General features: G+C 32.1%; 2 protein-coding genes and 1 long non-coding RNA gene across 7 annotated transcripts; 2 read left to right on the forward strand and 1 right to left on the reverse strand.

Annotated features, from left to right (window-relative positions):
* Positions 1-5,756: 5,756 nt before the first annotated feature.
* On the forward strand, positions 5,757-8,954 carry LOC122600811. 5 transcript variants are annotated; one of them, XR_006324100.1, is made up of 10 exons: positions 5,757-6,031; positions 6,172-6,262; positions 6,373-6,520; positions 6,603-6,724; positions 6,807-6,934; positions 7,039-7,305; positions 7,453-7,628; positions 7,852-7,924; positions 8,283-8,390; positions 8,559-8,954. It is a non-coding gene; the product is annotated as an uncharacterized LOC122600811 (long non-coding RNA). The 5 variants fall into 5 exon arrangements; XR_006324096.1 differs by lacking the exon at positions 7,852-7,924 and having other exon boundaries at positions 8,259-8,390; XR_006324098.1 differs by lacking the exon at positions 7,852-7,924.
* A 3,114-nt stretch (positions 8,955-12,068) lies between these two features.
* LOC122599471 (serine/threonine-protein kinase PEPKR2-like) lies at positions 12,069-15,530 on the forward strand. The gene is made up of 5 exons (XM_043771988.1): positions 12,069-12,213; positions 12,318-12,408; positions 13,035-13,956; positions 14,511-14,807; positions 14,972-15,530. Exons 3-5 carry the CDS (start codon positions 13,236-13,238, stop codon positions 15,289-15,291), a joined length of 1,338 nt encoding a protein of 445 aa, XP_043627923.1. The 5' UTR covers positions 12,069-12,213; positions 12,318-12,408; positions 13,035-13,235; the 3' UTR covers positions 15,292-15,530.
* A 2,386-nt stretch (positions 15,531-17,916) lies between these two features.
* LOC122602314 (protein PELPK1-like) lies at positions 17,917-18,364 on the reverse strand. Its single transcript, XM_043775014.1, has one exon. It carries the CDS (start codon positions 18,346-18,348, stop codon positions 18,016-18,018), a length of 333 nt encoding a protein of 110 aa, XP_043630949.1. The 5' UTR covers positions 18,349-18,364; the 3' UTR covers positions 17,917-18,015.
* Between the last annotated feature and the right edge of the window lie 1,570 nt (positions 18,365-19,934).

Raw genomic sequence — 19,934 nt, forward strand, 5'->3', positions numbered from 1 at the left:
TGCCTTGGATTATTCTTTTTGGATTTGGTTGTAATAAGCTATTTTTAGCGCTGTTATGACTTTGAACTCATGTTTTTGGGAATATATTTATTATATTCTATTTCATTTATCGGTATCTATGTAATTCCATGTCGTGTTGTACTTTTCATGACACCTCATGTTTCCGCCAACGGTAGGGTGTTACATTTTACTTCAACATAATATGTATATTAACCAAATTTGAAAATATTATTAAATCAGTATCTAATTATTTATTTAATTAGAATCAAATTTTCAAAATGTTTTAGTTGGATCTTATACGAACTCTCTTTTTTTCAAACCTAATAAGCAACATAGTTTTGGATAACATAAATATACTACGGATGCAATTTTGTTTGAAGGACAACTTGATGGATCTTTATTATCCATGTTTAATATCTTAATAACTAATTGACTTTTTAATTTTAATGGTAGAGATTAACTTGTTGGTTTATTTTCAATGACTTAGATCAAAACATTGTTTTTTTTTTTCTCTTTGTAGTGGTAGTCATATATATATAATATTCGATATCCCTTCATATTTTTAATACCATTGTGTTCATTTATTTTTTTTCTTTTTGTATTTATATTATATATAAATAAAAATTTATCAAATTTTTATTATTATAAAACTATATTATTTTTCCGCATACTACGCGGGATAAATATATTAAATTATTCATAATAAAATAATTAATTGTTAAAATTTAACAAGTTAAATTAACTATACTATCGTAAATTCATTTCTTTTAACTATAATATTCATAATATTTTTTCACATAAATTTATTTTAAAGATTTTTTGCAAAAAGAAAATATTTCTATAAATGATTGTCATTTTTACTATGAACACTTATTTGGGATAAATGTGGTATATCTATCGACCTTGAACATTATAATGTAAATTTTATTGCTAATGTCATATAACGTAATTTTTTTTTCGAACATTCAATCGAATGCGACATAAGGGAAAGCTCACCGTATAATGGTGAAGCCTTGCACGTAGCTTAGACAACGAAATGTTGCCATGAGCCGTTACAAGTATTCGTAGGAAAAAACCCCAAGACTTGTAATCCATAAGGATCGAACTCAAGACCTTAGGTAAAACTTGGGATGCCTCTGACCAGTTGGATTAGTCATCACTGGTTCGTATAAAGTATTAATTAGATAGATACATGGGATGATATATTTTTTTTGTTGATAATTTCATTAATACATTAAAGACACATTTTTATCTATATTTATTTTTATATCGTCTTTATATAAAACTATAACAACATATGGGTTGGTGGTCGGCTCATTGGTAAAGTCTTGGATCTTGGAAAAATTCATCGGGGTTCAAATTTAACTTTCTACATTAGTATAAGTGGATTATTAGGGGGTTTTTTTTCCAGAGTATTGGGTTTTATATCAAGCATGCATGGTTCCATCTCCGCATGATGTCCAATTGGATAGTATTGTCTCGAATACTAACTACCAACTCGTTGGAATAAAAAATATATACTATAAAAACCATTTTCACATTAATATCATCATATTTCAGCTGGTAATATCTCAATTTTTTTATTAACGACCGAGCTCAACGACATTACCTCTTCATAAATCAACTTCAATTTCAAAGGCAGCTCAACTATTGTCAAGAAAACTCATGTCTCCAACCCAGAGAGCATTTTGCACATACCTAGATCTAAATCCAAAACCTTAAATTCTTAAGTCTTCCCGAGTACCACTGTATATAATAAGTTAAATTTTATTTAATGGTCCAAATTTCTCCACTTATGAATTAAAATGTTTTTTGATAGGAAAATGACTAATCCTCCTAACAAAATAGCCTAAAAATCCTCTTAACACTTTAAGAGGATGACATGTGGTATCCACTAATTCTCTTTCCTAATCTTGCAACCTGATTTTTCCACATGTCATAATTCAATAGTTAGGAGGACTTTTAGGCTATTTTGTTAGAATGATTAGTCATTTCCCTTTTTGATAGAAAAATGTTATTGTTATGTTATATTTATTGTTTCATAATAACTTAATTAAAAAAATTGTATAATACAAATATCCAAAATATATATTAATCTACATGTAAGAGATCGTGTATATTAAGTAACAATCTATACTCCTTATTAAAAATTATCCCACCCCTGTTGAAAGTTTACAACAATGAGACATGCAATTTTACATTTTTGCCCTTTTTGTTCCTTACCCTTATTCCCTAGGTTTAGAATTCTCTCTCTGCTAAAACACCTACCCACACCCACTCACATCATACTCCACCGCCGTCTGCAACACCTAACCATCACCTTTGTCCATCGCCTCCTTCGAGCAACACGACAACCGCCTTGGCACGCCTCCATCAGACCCACATCATCCCTCGATCTATTTCCGCCGCCTATTTCATAATCAAATCACCTCCATCGTTTTCAATTATATACATTTTTGTATTTATTCCAGATACTTTGTATTTATTGTAACATCCTAAACTTTTCGATCTTTGACCTTGACTTTGTCATTAGTCAGTCGGCAACTTCTATCGGTTTATCTTGAGTTGATCTTTAACGCCGTTAGTTTCGTTAATTGCTAGGCGATTAATTTGATGATAAACGATGATTAATGTGCCTATATGTGAATAATTTATTGATTTATGTGATCCTAATATGGTGTGTCGGTTCACCATTATGTGCTTAAGACGTTAATTAGTCGTCCGTTAGTATACGTATTAGCTTCGGGCCTTAGTTTTTATGCTAAAATGACTTTTTGGACTTGTTGTAGTGGACTTTAGCCAAGCCCAATCCTTATGCACGAAAATTAAAGCCTAAATGGCTGGTCCATTAGGGTAACAAGTCTAATAACCTATTTTCACTAAGTTTTACCATTCTCTCACTTTTCTCCATCTTCTTCTCTCAAATTTCGTGAGTTACTTCCTGGAAATCAGTAGGTAACATATTCTTGTTCATTATGTGTTCATTATAATGATCCTTGCTTGTGTCTAGAGGTTTCCATACCTGAAAATTAACGTTTTCGGAGATATTTTGGGATCTCAATGATGACGGATATACAAGAAGGTTTAAGCACAGTAAAATCATTCTTTTTTGATGAATTTTAATGTTATGTAGTTATTTAAAATGATATTGATTCACACATATGGATTTCAAAGCCGATTTGTAACGTGTTTAACATCTTTTTCTTTAGATCCGGAGAAATAAAGATTTAAAAACGGATTTTCTTCTGGAATTAGATTCTCTACAAATCATGAGTTTTGCAAGAAGAATCACTTGATTTGGTTGAATAACGAATCGGAAATCTCGTTTTAAAGATTTATAAACGTGTTGCAACGTTTCTATCGTTTTATTATTACAATGAATATCAAAACGAAATATTTTTTGAAGTTATATTCTTTAATGAAAAACGAAGATTATGCAAAAAGAATCAATTAAATCTGTTATCTAACGAAGTAGAAATCATGTTTTGAAGTTACATATGCAATAAGCATTTTAATATTCATAAAAAAAAAAAAAAAAAGAAAGCAGCTCTCACGAATTTTTCCAAAGCCCGTCGAGAACCATGTCACATCAGGTGACATCATGCTGCGTCATCTGCTGATGTCACCACGATGTCAGCAGCTACCAGAATTTACGTTTTTAGTCCCTGCTGTTTCAGACTTGTCTTTTCAGTCTCTAAAGTTTCTGATTTGACATAAACGGTCCCCGTAGTTTTGAAAATGACATTTTTGGTCCCTGAAGTTTCTGATTTGACATAAACGGTCCCTGTAGTTTCGAAAATAACAGTTTTGGTCCCTGAATTTTTGATTTGCCATAAACGGTCCCTGTAGTTTCAAAAATGACAGATTTGATCCCTATAGTTTTGAAAGTGACGATTTTGATCCCTATAGTTTGAAAAGTGAGTTTTGATCCCTACAGTTTTGAAATTGACAGTTTTGATCCCTGTAGTTCCGAATTGACATATTTAGTCTTTCCAAATTATAATTTTTGATCTTTACGGTTCAAGATTGAAATTGTCATTTTTGAATCTTGTGGTTCGAGATTGCAATTGTCATTATTGAACTAAAAGTTACTGAATATTTAACATATTAAATTAAACGTATTTACTAATAAAAGCATGATGTTGAGTCCTCATTAAAAGATAATGATAGTGAGTAATTAGCAATTAATTGGACTCTTTTGTACATCGTAGGTTCTGAAGGTTTGAGCATTCACTGTTGAGTCTTAATTGGTGTGACACTTTGTTATTGCATTCTTATTGAGGTAAGATAACATCTTTCATCACCTGAGGGTACAACAAAACATAATTTTTATAAGTTAAAACCTCAAATGGATATAATTGCATATTTGTATGATTATGGGATTATATGGGAGGTTTTATGGGATATGTAAGTTTACCATTGATGATGAGTGATAAGTTATCTATGTTTCAAAGGTATGATAATATGCATATGTTATGTAATGATGAAATATTTTTATGAATGTTTGCATGGCTTGAACACCTAGTCACTAGACATATGAATAGGATTGTCATGACACGTGCACGAATAAGGGTGCTAAAGTAAAAGATGATGTATGTGATTAGTTTAGGTGAAAGTGTAGCCTAAGCTAATATAATTAAGAAGTCTCGAGCATATTTAAGATGTTGTGTTAAGCTTAACCCGTGCTAGTTCCTCGGAGCTAGGGCGTACGTGGTCACGTGGTTTGGGAATCATGATACCTCCCGTGGCATAGTTACGTTTGAGTATTCCGGGTGGAGTAACTAACCACCATTGCGTAAAGGCATAAACGGTTTATTCAGTTGGAAATGACTTTGTCAATTCCTTAACGACGCCGATGGACCACCGAAAGGTTTACCCATCATGTCGGGTGTGAAGGCTCTATGTATGGTCTACGACCGTCTGCACACAAACCCCACATCCCTTTGTAAGTGGCGTAAGTCACTTAGCCTACGTCTAGGAAAAGAAACGAAGTAAAGGAAGAAAGATAAGAAAGAAATATTAGGCACATTAGGAATATGATGATCTTATTGTGTTGTGTTTATCTTGTGATATGATATGTATGTGATATTAACATTTATGACACGTTTTGTTAATATATTATGAATCGGCAAATGTTTTCAAATTATGTTATCTTACTTAGCTAATTTATTAGCTAACACTTGTTCTTTGAAAATGTTGTGCCTTCAGGATAAGCAAGCTTGAGCTAGGAAAGGATTAGCTCGGTGAGATGGGTAGAAGTAATAAAGAAGACTAGCATAGATTGTTAAATGCTTAGACTTCCCTTAGCCTTACGTTTTGGCTACTTTCATTTATGATTTATGAACATGTAATAATGATGGCATTTATGTTGGTGCCATAACTTGGATTTCATTTATATTGTTTTGATGATGCACGTTAGTAACACCATTTTATAAAGGTACCATCCGGTTACTGATGAGGCAGTTTTAAAGTGATTCTTTTCCGCTACTTTTTAAACGCCGTTTGGCAAAGTTTTTTGAAATCCAGATTTTTAAATGACGGGTGTTACATTTATTATACGTATAATTATGATGAATGTTCTTAATTGACAAAGGCTACAACTCCTTGGTGTATCATCGATGCTCATTGTTGCGTAAGTGTTTGGATTTTTGTTATTTGGTTTGGATATTTTGTGATATGGATGTTGACTGTGATTAACTGATTATTTTTTTTGGGGGAAAACAGGAAATATGAAGAAATTAGCTCCACCACATACTGAATTTTTTTCTTCTATTACGGATAATACATACACAAAGCAAGAAGTAGTGAAAATGGAAGCGGATGTGTTTAAAGCTCGAAATCGGTAATCCCACAATGAAGTCATGTTTCATTAAATTCAGGTTTCGGGTACCAAGTTTGCGCATTGTTTGCAAATTACAGACAGCGAATTTGCACTTGGAGTTTTAGGATATTCTTTGGCTGCTTTGGCAGTGAACAACCAAGAATGCATATATGCGCTCCATGAAACGTCTAAATGAAACAAAGATACATGGTATGCATACTTTTGAGGATTTCTTTAGTTGTTGTCAATATACGTTGTGGGTCATATGTGGGTTCAAGTTAAAGTTTTGCTAAATTGACTCATAATGGATTCATTTGCTCTTTATTAACTGCCGCATTTTGCTTTTGCAGAAGACCAAAAAATGGATTTCTTTAATAGTTTGTTATTCGGGTTTTGCATAATCTTATACTTCCAACTTTCATGAGCTTTGATCCTTGCATTGTGAGTTTATTCTGTTGTGTTTGCAATAATCTATTTTAGACTGCTATTATTTTAAAAATTACATATTTATCTCAATTTATTATTGAAATTAAAGAGTACTATATGTGCAGAGAATTCACGACATGAAGGAATGAGACCTCCTCCAACACTAAATGTATTCCCTTCGCGGCCATATTTATCTCAAGTTATTGTTGAAATTAAATACTTTAGACTGCTATAACCAAAGCTGGAGGCTTTGCATCTCTCGGTGCACATTTGGTGTGTAGTTTTTCTGTCAAGTTTCCACCGCATTCGTATTTGGTATTTCATTTTAGTTCTTTGACCTTTTTTTCTCTTTTAGACGTTTCAACCTACACTAGCTCAGTACTGACTCCCTTGCAAGTTGGATGTCTAATATTCCAGCTATATCTCATCCAAAGTTATCTGGTAGTGCAACTGGTCTTGGTAGTCACTCTATTTCAGGTAATGTGTAGGTCAAACTTATTATTCACACCATTCTCTTAGTGACGATTTAACAATTTTAGTGTTATACTGACCTTTGTAGCAGCGTTGAAGCACCTAAGCACCTAATGTGTGGGTCAAACTGATTATTCACACCATTCTTTGGATTACCCATATGCAGAATTTGATCATATCAGTAAATGAACAAGGCCCATGGGTATAACTGATCAGGTAATTTGGTGTCTTTGATTTTTAAAGCACCATTTTCTCTTTTGATCGCGTAGGTATTGACTAATGTAAAGTCTTGGTTATGAATGTTTTGGCTCATTCTACAGGTTAATCTGCCTGTTAACATGCTGCCTGTCTCATTTCCGGGTCTGGCCAGTCACAGTCAAGCTCTTAGTGCACCTGCCTAAAACAATTACAAGGACTCTAAATCAGGGTCATCTACTATGAGCATGGACTTTTATCTTATTCAACAAACATTACTCTTAGGTGCCAAGACATTCAGTACACTACGATTTGCTCAGCGTGCTAAGACATTCAGTTGTACCAATGCTGACAAACAACTTATGTATCGATGTCAATGATCGTTTCTTAAGGTAATAACAACATTTTGTTTTCTTGATTACACAACATTTTGTTTTCAGATCTCTAATGAGGTAATTATTGACTTCCTGAATCCATCTCAAAGGAACCTTAATCTAAGAGAGGATACTAAAATTGTTGTTTATGTCTAAATGTTGAAGCAATGATGCTTACGGAGTTACGGGGCAATATTTGACTGATTTACATATAATTCGTAATGAATTGTATAGAGAAATCTGATATGAGGCACATGGTTACTTTCTTGAGCATCATTCCATGAACATCGTTGGTGACTCCTAGGACAACGACGATGGAAAAGTAATGGTATTTAAGCAAGGTACTCTGTTATTTTCCTTTAAGGTTGGGAAATGATTGCTCTTTAGATAATGACAATTTTAATTATGTTTTGTTACATGAAAATGGCTGCTTTGTTGCATAGACAAAAGGGAATACTTATGTTTAGGGTCAAATCATTTAACGTGTGTTTGCTTTTGACTATGTTGACCTTTTTTGACACTTGACCTGGAACTTTTAACATGGAAATTTGAGGATGATTATAGGATAATATCGAGAATGGAATACGGGAGTAGCTAAATAGAGTGGTTTTCTTACAACCAAATGACATTTTATGAGGTATTTACATGGGCATATTAGTCCTAGCAGTTAGAGACGTGAATATAAGTTTATATAGGTATGGGGGTAGTTCGGAAATGGTCTAAGCATTAATCTCATGACCAGTTATCAGGTCAACATGTCATAAAGTCGTTTTTTGAGTGCTTTGATACCTTAAATAACCCAAAAAAAAGTTTAGTTTCATGACACCCTGAAGGCTTCAGTTACCTTAAAAAGGTTTAGTATTAAAGAAAAGTTGAGTGCTTATGAGGGATTTTAACATTAGGAGTACTTTTATAGCAGTTGGCGTTTTCCTTTTATAATTTAACAAGTTTGGCTATATTGTGTTGACCAGAAATTGAGTCAAATTTTTATGCAGACAGGAAGAAATTCTATTTGACGGCATGATTCGACTAAGGGATGGAGTTATTGTATAACAGTTACTTCTTGGACTATTGTACTGTCTACAGTTGGTTCGGATGTTGTGGTATGTCATTCCCTTTTAATAGTTTGAGAATTTCATTTTCTGGTGAATATGATGAAACAGTTGAACATTTGTTTGTTTCTTGTGCATTCGTAAATGAGGTATGGTGGGCAATCACAAAATGGTGTAAATTGGTCCCTTTATTTCCTTTTTGTGTTTGTGACTTGCTAGATGCTCATAAATTTATTCGGGGTACGCCTAAATGGAAAAGGTTAATGCATGGTATAGTTCTTACTAAAATATGGGTTGTATGGCGAAGTCGGAACAAGCTGATTTTTGAGAATAAGTTGGTTAATTGCAATCAGGCGGTTCAAGAAGTGCAGGCTTTAAGCTTCTTATGGATTAGATCACGGGCCAAATGGACTAACTTGGACTGGGGTAGATGGAAGCATTTCAGAGTCTCTCATTTGTGTTAATAAGTTTATGGTGTCTTGCTATGGAAATGTAGTCAATTGGTGTCAAGATCATGTTGTACTTTGGTGTGAATTTGATACTGTTTGTATTTTGGGTTTTAGCATCCTGCTGACCCATTTATATTAATAGATTCTTTTGACTTGTTTCCGATTACATATAATCTGTTTTCTGTAATAACGACCTGAGACACCATGTCCATGTCCATGGTATCCACCGCAACGCGCGAGTACTATGCTAGTATTATAATTATAATTATAATTATAATAAATTAAAAATAATATTATAACCGTATTACAAAATAAAGAAATATAAATATAAATATCGTGTCATGCGATAAAACATTACTAGGAACCATAAACAAAAATTGTAGATTCAAGGATGACTTATAAAGTTATAATCTTAATCTTAATCTTAATATATACTAAAAGACAACTGACCAAACTTCAATTGACCAATCACAACTCTCAATTCCTCAAAATTAATTAAATCAACACATGTCTAAATTAATTTACACTTTTTGATTTTTCATCACCAATTTACATTTTTAATCCAATTTAAAAATAATAAATATTTTATTGTCTATCTAAATTTGCGATTTAAGTATATATATACAATTAACGGATACATATCTAAATAAAGGTTTAAAGACATACGTACGTATAAATCTTTAGTTTATTTATTTCTGAACTAGTAATATAATATTTTATCTATTCAATCTATCTAAGGTTTCATACGTAAAATTTCATACATCGCAATATCGAGATTCACATTTATTTCAATTACTGGCATCTTCGTCTTTTTTCTCTTTCAATTATATATTCACCTTATGATATTCGATTATTTATTTATTCAGGTTTTTTTTCATAATATCTATATAATAACAAAATATTGCTAAAAATTCGAAAGATTATAACATTTGAATTAATCCGAATTAATACTTATATTAACATTTTATTTTATTTTATATTATTAACGCTAATCAAACTATTTGAAATATTATTGTTATTGGTAATTGTAATCGGACTATAATTTGGATGATCATTGTTGTTATTAGTAATTTTAATCAAACTATATTTAGAATACAAATTTTTCTTATATAAACCGTTTACAAATAAAATAACAACACATGAAATAATTGAAAACTCCACGAACCAGTTGCTACTTTTATTGTTATTAATAACCACGGCTAACGAAAATAAAATTATTTTTTTTGCAAGACATCAATAAGAACTCGGATAATTGTGTAAACAAAGTTAAGATATTGTTTCTCTCAAAGAGTTTATATAAAAAAACCATGCAAATCCATTTAAGAGTATATTTTGTATAATAATTTAAAGTGTGAGTATTAATAACGTTATTATATAAAGTTGAAAGATTAATGTTGTGTTTACCTAATAATAAATTTGGTAATGATAATATTATTTTGATCTAAGGGTGGTAATTAAAAGTTTGAACTCATCTAACGGTCTTTGTTTCTTTATAAAAGAATTTAACACCTTTTTATATATATATATATATATATATTTTGGTAGATTTAGTTAAACTAATAAAGTATCAATTATGAAAATTAAATGTATATGATGTGAAATTATTGCTTTAAAATATGTAATTTAATTATGGGTTCATTTATCTTTTTCATTTTGTACTTTTAATATTTTAAAAAAATAAGTTATCGTATTATTATATTCTAAATTTAATTAAATTAAAAATAAAGTATCGATTATTAAAAATAACTGTATATGATGCGAAATTATTGCTTTAAAATTTGTAATTTAACTATTAAATAACACTATTTTTTTTATAAAGATTAAAATTGTCAAAGGTAAACTTGAGATAATCAAGAGATTATTAAAATGGTTAAGATTCACCTATATAATGACCTAAATAAGGGATTAGTGGATACCAAATGGTATATGAGATCAAGAAGTTCCCCTCTAATTACTTTTTGGTTAAATGTATTATTATTATTATTATTTTTTAATTTTTATGCTTGATTTATATATCGGTAGATATTGTAATGTTATAATAATAAGAATTTAGCTATATTGAGTATATCCGTCTACTAGGTATATCATATTTTAATTTATAAATGAAATCTAAAAGGTAAGCTTTATTATCATATATTCACAGATACACATATCGTTTACATATTACGTCACGTGTCGATCAAAGGATGTCTCAATCATGTTTTAGTAGTATATTGGTAGATATATGTTTACCCATTTCAAGTGGTTCATTTGCGTTTATTTGTAAGAATTTGTTCAATAAACATGAACACTAATCTATGTTCGTATATCAATTCATGAAATGTTCTTTAAGTTAACAAATGAGCATGAACAATGCATTGCTTGAGATTGTTCGATTCGTTTTGAGCCCTACTTGATTGCACTAGTCATTGGTGTATTGAAGAGTAGTTGCCTAACATTCTGTGTTCTTTTTTCAAATTAAAAGCCATCACTAGGGATTGTGTTACGTGTGTTAACATATGTAAGTATACAGTGAGTAATTTATTATAAAAAGATAGATATTTCGAATGGTGTTATGTATTGGTTCACCAAAGTTAGTGTTATCATTTGTTTCATCGAAAGTCGTGAAGGGTGGTTGTCCACAATGTTGATGTTACGGGCTATCGTAACGGTGTGTCATGGAGGGCCGTCAGTGTATGCAAATGGGGTATATTGGGTTGCTAAAACAAATGGAAATAATAATAAAAAAATGGATGATGTGGAAGAGAAAAAATATAATTGATTTAGGGGTAATTTTTAGGTGATGTTACGCTGATATGATAAGGATGCTGACAAAGAGAAACACCATTAATAAACATCCAATGTCCTTTTTTTTTTTTTTTTCTTTTTCTGCACGTCTGTGTCCCAATAGCTCAACAATGTATGAGATGGGTTGAGATATAGTTAACCTTACTTTTATTAAGGTAAAGAGGTTGCTTCAAATTTTTAAATAAATCGAAAGAAAGACCTATAAAATCAAACTCTTGACTTATGTCAAAAAAGAGACCAATTAACCACTTAATCTAACTTTGTTATTTACAAACGTCAATAATAACATAGACCCAAATGTCTTTACATGAGTTGGACGTGTATGATAGAGTTTGTATTTTTGATTTTGGAAGATGAAATAGGAATCTATTTTTTTGACATGAGAGGCTGAGAGAATTTAGTATGGAGTGCACGGCAGACACATAGCGTGAAGACATAAATTAGGCAGGCAACCCCACACGGCCACACCACACCACGAACCACTGTTTTTCTCTACTTTACTGTTCATGTCGTTTTGTTGTAAAACACTCAACTCAATATCATCACGTGCATCACCCCCACCCCCATTTCCTTTCCTCATTTTCTTATCAAATCAACCCTTACCCCTACCTAAATACTTTCATCCTCCAATGAAGAAGGTAAAATCATTACTTACAAGCCAATATATATATATATATTACTTTTTTGTTTTGTTATCAAAAAGTTAACTTTTTTTAATTGGGTTCCTTTTTATCTTCTGCAGATCAAGACTGTTGATGTAACCAAACAGATGTTTGTATCATTTGTTAAAACCAGCTGGAACAAGAATGGCAACAGGCTTTTCATTCTTAGAGGTCTTTTTTTTTTCTTTCTTTCTTTTCTATATGTACCTTTTTATAGTATTATGTGACAATATCAAGTAGTAATACTAATTTGATCATAATGTTTTTCTGTGATGCCCATTTGATAAACAAAACATGACTTATGATGCTTAAAGTTTGTTTTACTTTATATAATTGGGTGGGGTTTTTCCATGTTTAAGGTATCCGTTATGGCGAGTCTTTGACTCAGATGTAAACGGCCATATCGGGGTATCCCCTTGGACTATTTCTGAATGGTTCTGGCCATCCCAAGATCTTCTAACCATTAGGCTACCTTGGTGGTGGTCTACCTTATATGTTTCATGTCAATTTTGTTAAGTACTAATCTGATCAATATTGTTTTTGACTGATACTAATGCTTAAAGTTTCAAGATTTCTAATTTGTATGTTTTATGTGAAGTAGTAATAATTAGATCAATAATGCTTTTCACTGATACCCATTTGATTAAGATGACTTATAATGCTTAAAGTTTTAATCTTTGTATGTTTTATGTGAGTAATAATTAGATTAATGTCGTTTTTCACTAATACTTTATATGCATAAAAGTTTGTTACTTTAGGTTAATTTTATTGAGTTTTATTGTTTTTTGATTTTGCAGAAGCTAGCCATATGTATGGACTTCCTTTGCGTTGATATTCATTTACTTAGTAATAGGGAGATCATTATAAATTGTTTATATAGTCATTAGGGCAGTGGAGGATGACATGTCAATTTTAGAAAATAGCTTACGTTAGATGAGTACTAATTTGGGGAAATTGTGTTAAAGTATGTAATTTTATTATTTCATTGTTTGGGACTTATGGATCAATGTGGAAAAAAGAGAAAGGGAGTCGAAAATGTAACGGCTAATGTCTTTAGGTCACATGTCTCATTAGGGGACTGTTCGAAGAAAACAAAGAAATGCAAGGAAGTAGCAGAAGTAATACAAAAAGATATTAATCAAAAAGGCTATATTAAAGGAATTGTGACGGCCCCGCCTTTTGTAAACCTGTGTTCTGACCCTCGTGGTAGAGGTCTGAAAAGGAAAATAGGGTGTCTTGACTCAGCTACTAAAATGGGCAGGAAGAAGAAATTCGAGCAAGACTTTGATTCTGGTGAAACTATTGGCCAAGGGAAGTTTGGATCCGTTGTTAAGTGTAGGAGTAAGGTTAGTGGGGAAGAATTTGCTTGCAAGATTTTACAAAAAGGGGAGGAGATTGTGCATAAGGAAGTTGAGATCATGCAGCATCTTTCTGGTCATCCTGGAGTGGTGACGTTGAAGGCCGTGTATGAAGATGTTCAAGATTTTCATCTTGTTATGGAACTTTGTTCTGGTGGTCGGTTGCTTGATCAGATGAGGCAAGATGGTTTGTTTTCAGAGCAAAAAGCTGCTAATTTGATTAAGGAATTGATGTTGGTTCTTAAGTACTGTCATGAAATGGGTGTTATTCATCGTGATGTAAAGCCTGAGAACATCCTTCTTTCTGCATCTGGTGTGATTAAGCTTGCAGATTTTGGGTTGGCTGCTAGAATCGCTAATGGTACTAATTTATATACTTGAGCATTTCTTTATTAAAAAAGAGCGGTTCTAGTGGGTTGGGTTGGTCAAGGTCAAAACAGGTCATTTGTATGCTGGTGAGGCGGGTCGAGTCAACCTGAAGTACTTTTGGATTGCTAGAACCGCTAATGGTATTGATATTTGTAATTGAGCTTTTCTGTATTCTATTCTATTGATGTGGCAAGTGGATAGGTTGAATAACAAGTAATGGGTTTGGTTCACACTACATAACTTTCTGGTAAGGGTTAATATGGGTCAGGACAGTCAACCCTTAGACACTTTCTTGTCTTTCCTTCATTGGTTCTTTTCTTATAAACTATTATTGTGATAAGTATCGTTCAAGACTATATCATTATAGCAATATTCGAATATTACAAAAATGATTTATAAGATCTTATGTATTTTGAGTACATTGTCGTATCTTTGAAGTTCATCCCATTTACGTATAATTGGGTCCAAATTGCCACCTCTACTTTTATTGTACATAAAAAACTGTGAACATGTGGAAGTGTTATTTATTTTTACTTTTGACAACAGGTCAAAGTGTACACGGTGTGGTTGGAAGTCCCGCATATGTTGCCCCTGAAGTTCTTACAGGTGGTTACTCGGAAAAAGTCGATATATGGAGTGCTGGTGTGGTCCTCCATGCACTTCTGGTCGGTTTTCTACCATTTGGTGGTGGTTCTGTAAATACGATTTTTGAGGCTGTAAAGAACGTGTCCATTGATTTCCAAAGTGGATTATGGGACTCAGTATCACAATCTGGTCGTGATCTAATTGGACATATGCTAACAAGAAATGTATCCGAAAGGTACTCTGCTGATGAAGTACTGCGTAAGCTGCTGATGCTCTATCTAGACAGATATACATTGGTTTCCATCTAGGAGGTGTTTCGATTTGCGTTTAAAATCAGTTTCAAAACGCAAATTGAAACACCAGTTATTTCTTATAAATCCTTGATAATTTTTCTAACGACATAATGCTCTTATGTGTATTAGGACATCCTTGGATCTTATATCACACCAAACCAACTCTAGAGTTCCTAACTTTTAGTACATTGACTTCACAACAGCTGACAAACATGATGGAAGTTGAGTCCCAAAGGAACACTAACTTCTTTAGTGAAAGTTCTACTTCATTGTTCCTACATGACATATCTAAAGACGAAGATTGTTGTATGGTTGATGTGCTTGCTTTGGCAATTTCACGTGTAAGAATCTCAGAGCCAAAACGAAGCCGAATACAGAGTCCTACAAATCCTGCACAACAGGAACATTCCTCTAACATTACTATGAAGAGTCTATGTACAGCATTTTGATGGTATGGCTTCTAATTTGATCGCTTTTTCGTGTATTAATAAGCTTTTGACCATTTAGTTTGGAAAAACATGGAACTTGTCGATCATCATGTAGATAGAATAGATATATATTACTGTCTGTTATGGTGAGTCTTGTTTCTCCTATAGTCATGAAATATGTACCTCTTGTATAATGTTTCATGGTCGAAAATAGTGCTTGTATCGTTGATTTAGGTAAAATTTCAGTTAAAAGTTCACTAGCTATCTGTTGTCATTAGAGATTCAAAAAAGTCAGAAATCAGGGCAAAAATAGGTCTGCCTTGCCCTTAGTGGTTCTTTGTTTCAGCAATGAACACAGAGTTATTGCACCAATTAGTTAGTAGTAATCAAATGGAATGGTTGGAGCCTGGATTCATATAATACGATGGTTAGGACTTTACTATGACCGTTCGCGTTTATGGTTCGGGTATCGTATTCAAGTTTCAATCTATGAAGTTGTAAGAAGTGAATATGAAAGAGCTAACTTACTTCTAACTTCACCCATCTGATTTTTAATAGAATCTGAGGTTTGTGTCTTGCTATTAATGATCATTCTAAGAATGTAGGACCAACATCTCCTTTATTGTGTGTTTTGTTGGAAATTCACAATTATAAATGAGTTCAAATCAATGTCCCCAACGGACAAGTAATTTAGTCTACACATATGGTATGTGAGTAACAAAATCACGGGTACAATTACGACAATGCAAACCATGTTCAGCTTTTTCAGTTAAGCCACCCTACACCGGAGAGGGTGTAGCCGCATACTCGTTGCCAAACCACTGTTAGTGTTCTAGCCGCTTCCCACTCCCACGGGGCCACGACCCTAACAATTGACAAAAACTTTAAATAAATAAATAATGGTAATTATTTAATAACAAAAGAGGATTTTAAAAGCTTACTAGATTTTAGACCCGTGTCCGACACTGGACACGGGATTTACGATATTATCAATATTAGATCATCATATATTTAATAGATAAATGCTTATAATTTTGAAGATATACAGTTTTAGGTGTTATACTTTGCAAGTTTTAGTATAATAATCTCAGGTTCGTCATTGTCATTATTAAATATTAACTAAGACATATTGATGGAATTATTTGTCGTAGTCATCTCACAAGGTACAAATTCTCTATTATAGAATTTTTTTTTTTTTGAAATCAGATGTACTCATAATGTAATATTATTATAAAAGATAATTATGTTATTAAAATATATACATATTTGTGATCATGTAATTGACATTTAAGTATATGTGTATTTAATCATGATGCAGACCCATAACACGAATGTATTTTTTTCAATCACATGTCCTATGATAATTAGATAACAATTAAGATTGTTTTAATATTCTTTGATAACAATTAGGACACTTGATTTGAGTGACAATTGTAATTTTAAAAAATAAATATAAATACATTTTGTAACTTTTTAAAAAAAGATTAAATTTTTTTTCTAAATTTGATGTTAAAAATAAATATAAATTAAATATTTAGGGTTAAAAAATGTAAATTTTTGATGAAAAATAAAAAAAGTGTAAATTTATGAGACTTTCTACAAATTAATATGAGACTTTTTCTACAAATTAATATAAATACTAATATAATAATATATTTGGATAACGATTATTAGGATTTTTAATTTATAGTTAATCTAAATGATGACATAAGCGAAAGTCAATTTGATAAAATTGAGTGATTTAATTGGTTAATAAGTTATTAGTTCAACTGTCTTATAGTATATATAAAGATTAAAATTAATATTAAGATAAATATTAAGATTAAGATACAAGTATCTTTTTAAAAATTGTCGGGTGGCCGTCTCTCCTCTCTTCTAAACTCAAATCCGTCAACGTTTTGTTTTTTTGTTTTTTTTTTTTTTTTAACACAATAAAAAACTTATACTCGTATCAGTTTGTAGTATTTGCTAAAATATTCCAACTTTTATCCATTAATGATGTGTGTATCTAAAATATATACAAATTTCGTGTTTTCAGATTTATGTTTTGTTTTTGGATTCAAACGATTTCTCACTTTTTATTTTTAATGGCAACCGTTGAATATAACTTTTTTCCCCATACTAAGGTAGTTGATTGTCTTAATCGGGTTACGCTACATCATAGCCGAGTAGGCATGTAATGAAAAAAACACTAATTGAGACCTCAACAATGTGGTAAAGGAGTTAGTTGGGATATTGAACCCCCAACCATCAAAGGTGAATGCCGACTCAGACAAAGGTAGTAGGTTGTCTTAATCGGGTTCCGCTACATCATTTCTGAGGAGATGTCTAATGTAAAAAACACTTGAGACCTCCACAATTTGGTAAATGACCTACCAGGTATTGTACCACGAACCAACGTAAAATCTGGTCAGCTCAGCTGATATCATTGTCTTTTTTCACTTTTCTACATTATGAAATTAGTCCAACCACAGCGTTGCGTGTCTTAAAACTCAATCACAAGCCACAAGATACCACATAGGATTTTGCATAAATGTAGTTCATAGGATACATAAAAGTAGTTCATATATAAATAGATAATTCCATTTTTGAGATTACTCATCAATGGATATTGCATAAATGAAAAGAGTTTCACAAGAACCACTATACACATCTTTACATCATGTAGTAAAATTACTGAAAATGATCAAGGTAAAATGATCAAGAAGATAGCTTTAGCGGCAGGCAGAGGAAAGCTTCATTTAATCATGGGATCTCAGATGGGATAGGAAAGTCATTTGGAAGATTAGGGAACTTTGGAACTGGCAAATCGGATAAATCTGGCACTTCCAGCGATGGCAAATGGGGCAGTTCGGGCTTTGGAATCTCAGGTAATAAGTCGGGCAGTTCTGGTTTAGGAAGTTCAGGAAAGTCAAGCTTCGGGATTTCAGGAAAATCTGGAAGTTCTGGCTTAGGAAGATCGGGGAAATCAATCTCTAAAAGATTTCTTGCCTCGGCTAAAATGATGCTGCTTCGCATTGATGTCAAGGCTATGATCAACAATGGTATGACAAACAAAGGGTATCTGTGAGACAACATTGTAATAAGCTACTTATCGATTTAGAGCTGATTAATTTCTTATAGCTAGATATCGATTTATATAAAGTAGACTTGATGGAAGTGAAGGTTTTGTTGGTAAGTTGGTAGGAAAAGCTAGGTTTGTTAGCTCAACCTCTCATCTATATAAGTTAACCTATACAAGTAAAGCAGATCAATAAATCTTGCATAATTTCTTTTCTTATATATGTCATACTTCTTTTGATGGATATAAAAATCTGAAAATAAAAACAAAGAAACAAGGATAGTTGAGATAAACTGATGCGTTTGTAATTCCGATCCTTAAAGTAACAAAACTAAGCTAGATATAGAACTGGAGCCGGCCATTTTCGTATGTATATATATGGAGTTGAATAATTTATTCATATTTTTGTAAATTTACACAGTTTCTTGTTGTCAAGTAAAAGATGCTATTTCTGTTTTCTGAAACATAAAAAAATGTTTTAGTTATAAGTAGTTAGAAAAATTTACTTCTTGAGTAAACTAAGTATACAACTGTTAATGATATCAGGTTAAGTTTAGTTCATTGTTCTACCAGATGTGACTGACCCATTCCCTTAGGTCCAAGTTTAAGGTTATTTGGCTGATATAAAAGATTATTTTGAAAACATATAGATCATAAAATATGATCTTTATGCTGGAGGTGTTCCCATAATAATGTGATCAAAACCGGATGCCTTACATTTGAGCGGGTCACAACCATTTACAAAACTGTATATTGGGTTATCTCCCAAGCTCGATGAGATAATTAAAGACTTATTAAAAGATATAGTTAGAAACCTTATAGACTCGGGAAACTTGCATAGAACATGACAAGCCTAATAGAAACAGAAAATTTGACCAAATTCAAATGAACATTGCACATGGAACAGCCTATAGTGAAAATGCCACATATATTACTAAAATACCTTAATTCGCTCACTGTCTTTTGCAATGGAAACTAGACTTCTAGAGATGTCTAGCCATATAGGATTATATATTTTTTGACTTCATTTCGTTCCGGTTAATTCTTGAGTTAGGACTAAAAGCAGGGACTTTAGCTCCTTGAAAGTCAATTTCTGTGAGTTTTGGTTCAGCTTCTGTGTCAAAAAGTAATTGTAAGGACAAATTGTTTGGTCAAATGCTGGAATCTATTCCTTCTAATTTTTATTTATAGATACTTGAACTTCATTTATCGTCTGGGTTATTGTGTTGCACACATATTTCTAGTTACAACAGTGTAACTGAACCTGAAAACAGAACAAAATTGTTTTAATATTTAAAGTGAGAAACTGGTGATAATCTAAATGAGCAGAGATGGTCGAACTGGTCAAGAATTAGGTTAATCTGTTGGTGGTCTTGTTCTTTTGTTTTATCAGCAAGTTCCACACGCTTGGAATGAGCACTCGGCACAGAAGTGCTCTGGCTAAACCAGTAGTGATTCCAACCAAAATATTGTAATTGCAATTTGGTATAACGATTATCATTCACACACATGTAAATGCATACCACTTTCTTTCAACAGAAGTGAGGTAAAAACTACTTGGAGTAATTAAGCAAAAAACATAGTGGGTCAAGTAGACACCATT

The sequence above is a fragment of the Erigeron canadensis genome, chromosome 5 (assembly GCF_010389155.1).
Source record: "Erigeron canadensis isolate Cc75 chromosome 5, C_canadensis_v1, whole genome shotgun sequence".
In the NCBI taxonomy this organism is placed as follows: Eukaryota; Viridiplantae; Streptophyta; class Magnoliopsida; order Asterales; family Asteraceae; genus Erigeron; species Erigeron canadensis.

What these genes read in the sequence shown, in the direction of transcription:
- LOC122602314 (XM_043775014.1), bottom strand. Translation starts at nt 18,348, where the DNA reads ATGTTGTCTCACAGATACCCTTTGTTTGTCATACCATTGTTGATCATA.
- LOC122599471 (XM_043771988.1), top strand. Translation starts at nt 13,236, where the DNA reads ATGGATCAATGTGGAAAAAAGAGAAAGGGAGTCGAAAATGTAACGGCT. An exon ending in GGCTGCTAGAATCGCTAATG is followed by an intron (nt 13,957 to 14,510) that starts GTACTAATTTAT and finishes TTTTGACAACAG; the next exon opens with GTCAAAGTGTACACGGTGTG. An exon ending in CTCTGCTGATGAAGTACTGC is followed by an intron (nt 14,808 to 14,971) that starts GTAAGCTGCTGA and finishes TATGTGTATTAG; the next exon opens with GACATCCTTGGATCTTATAT.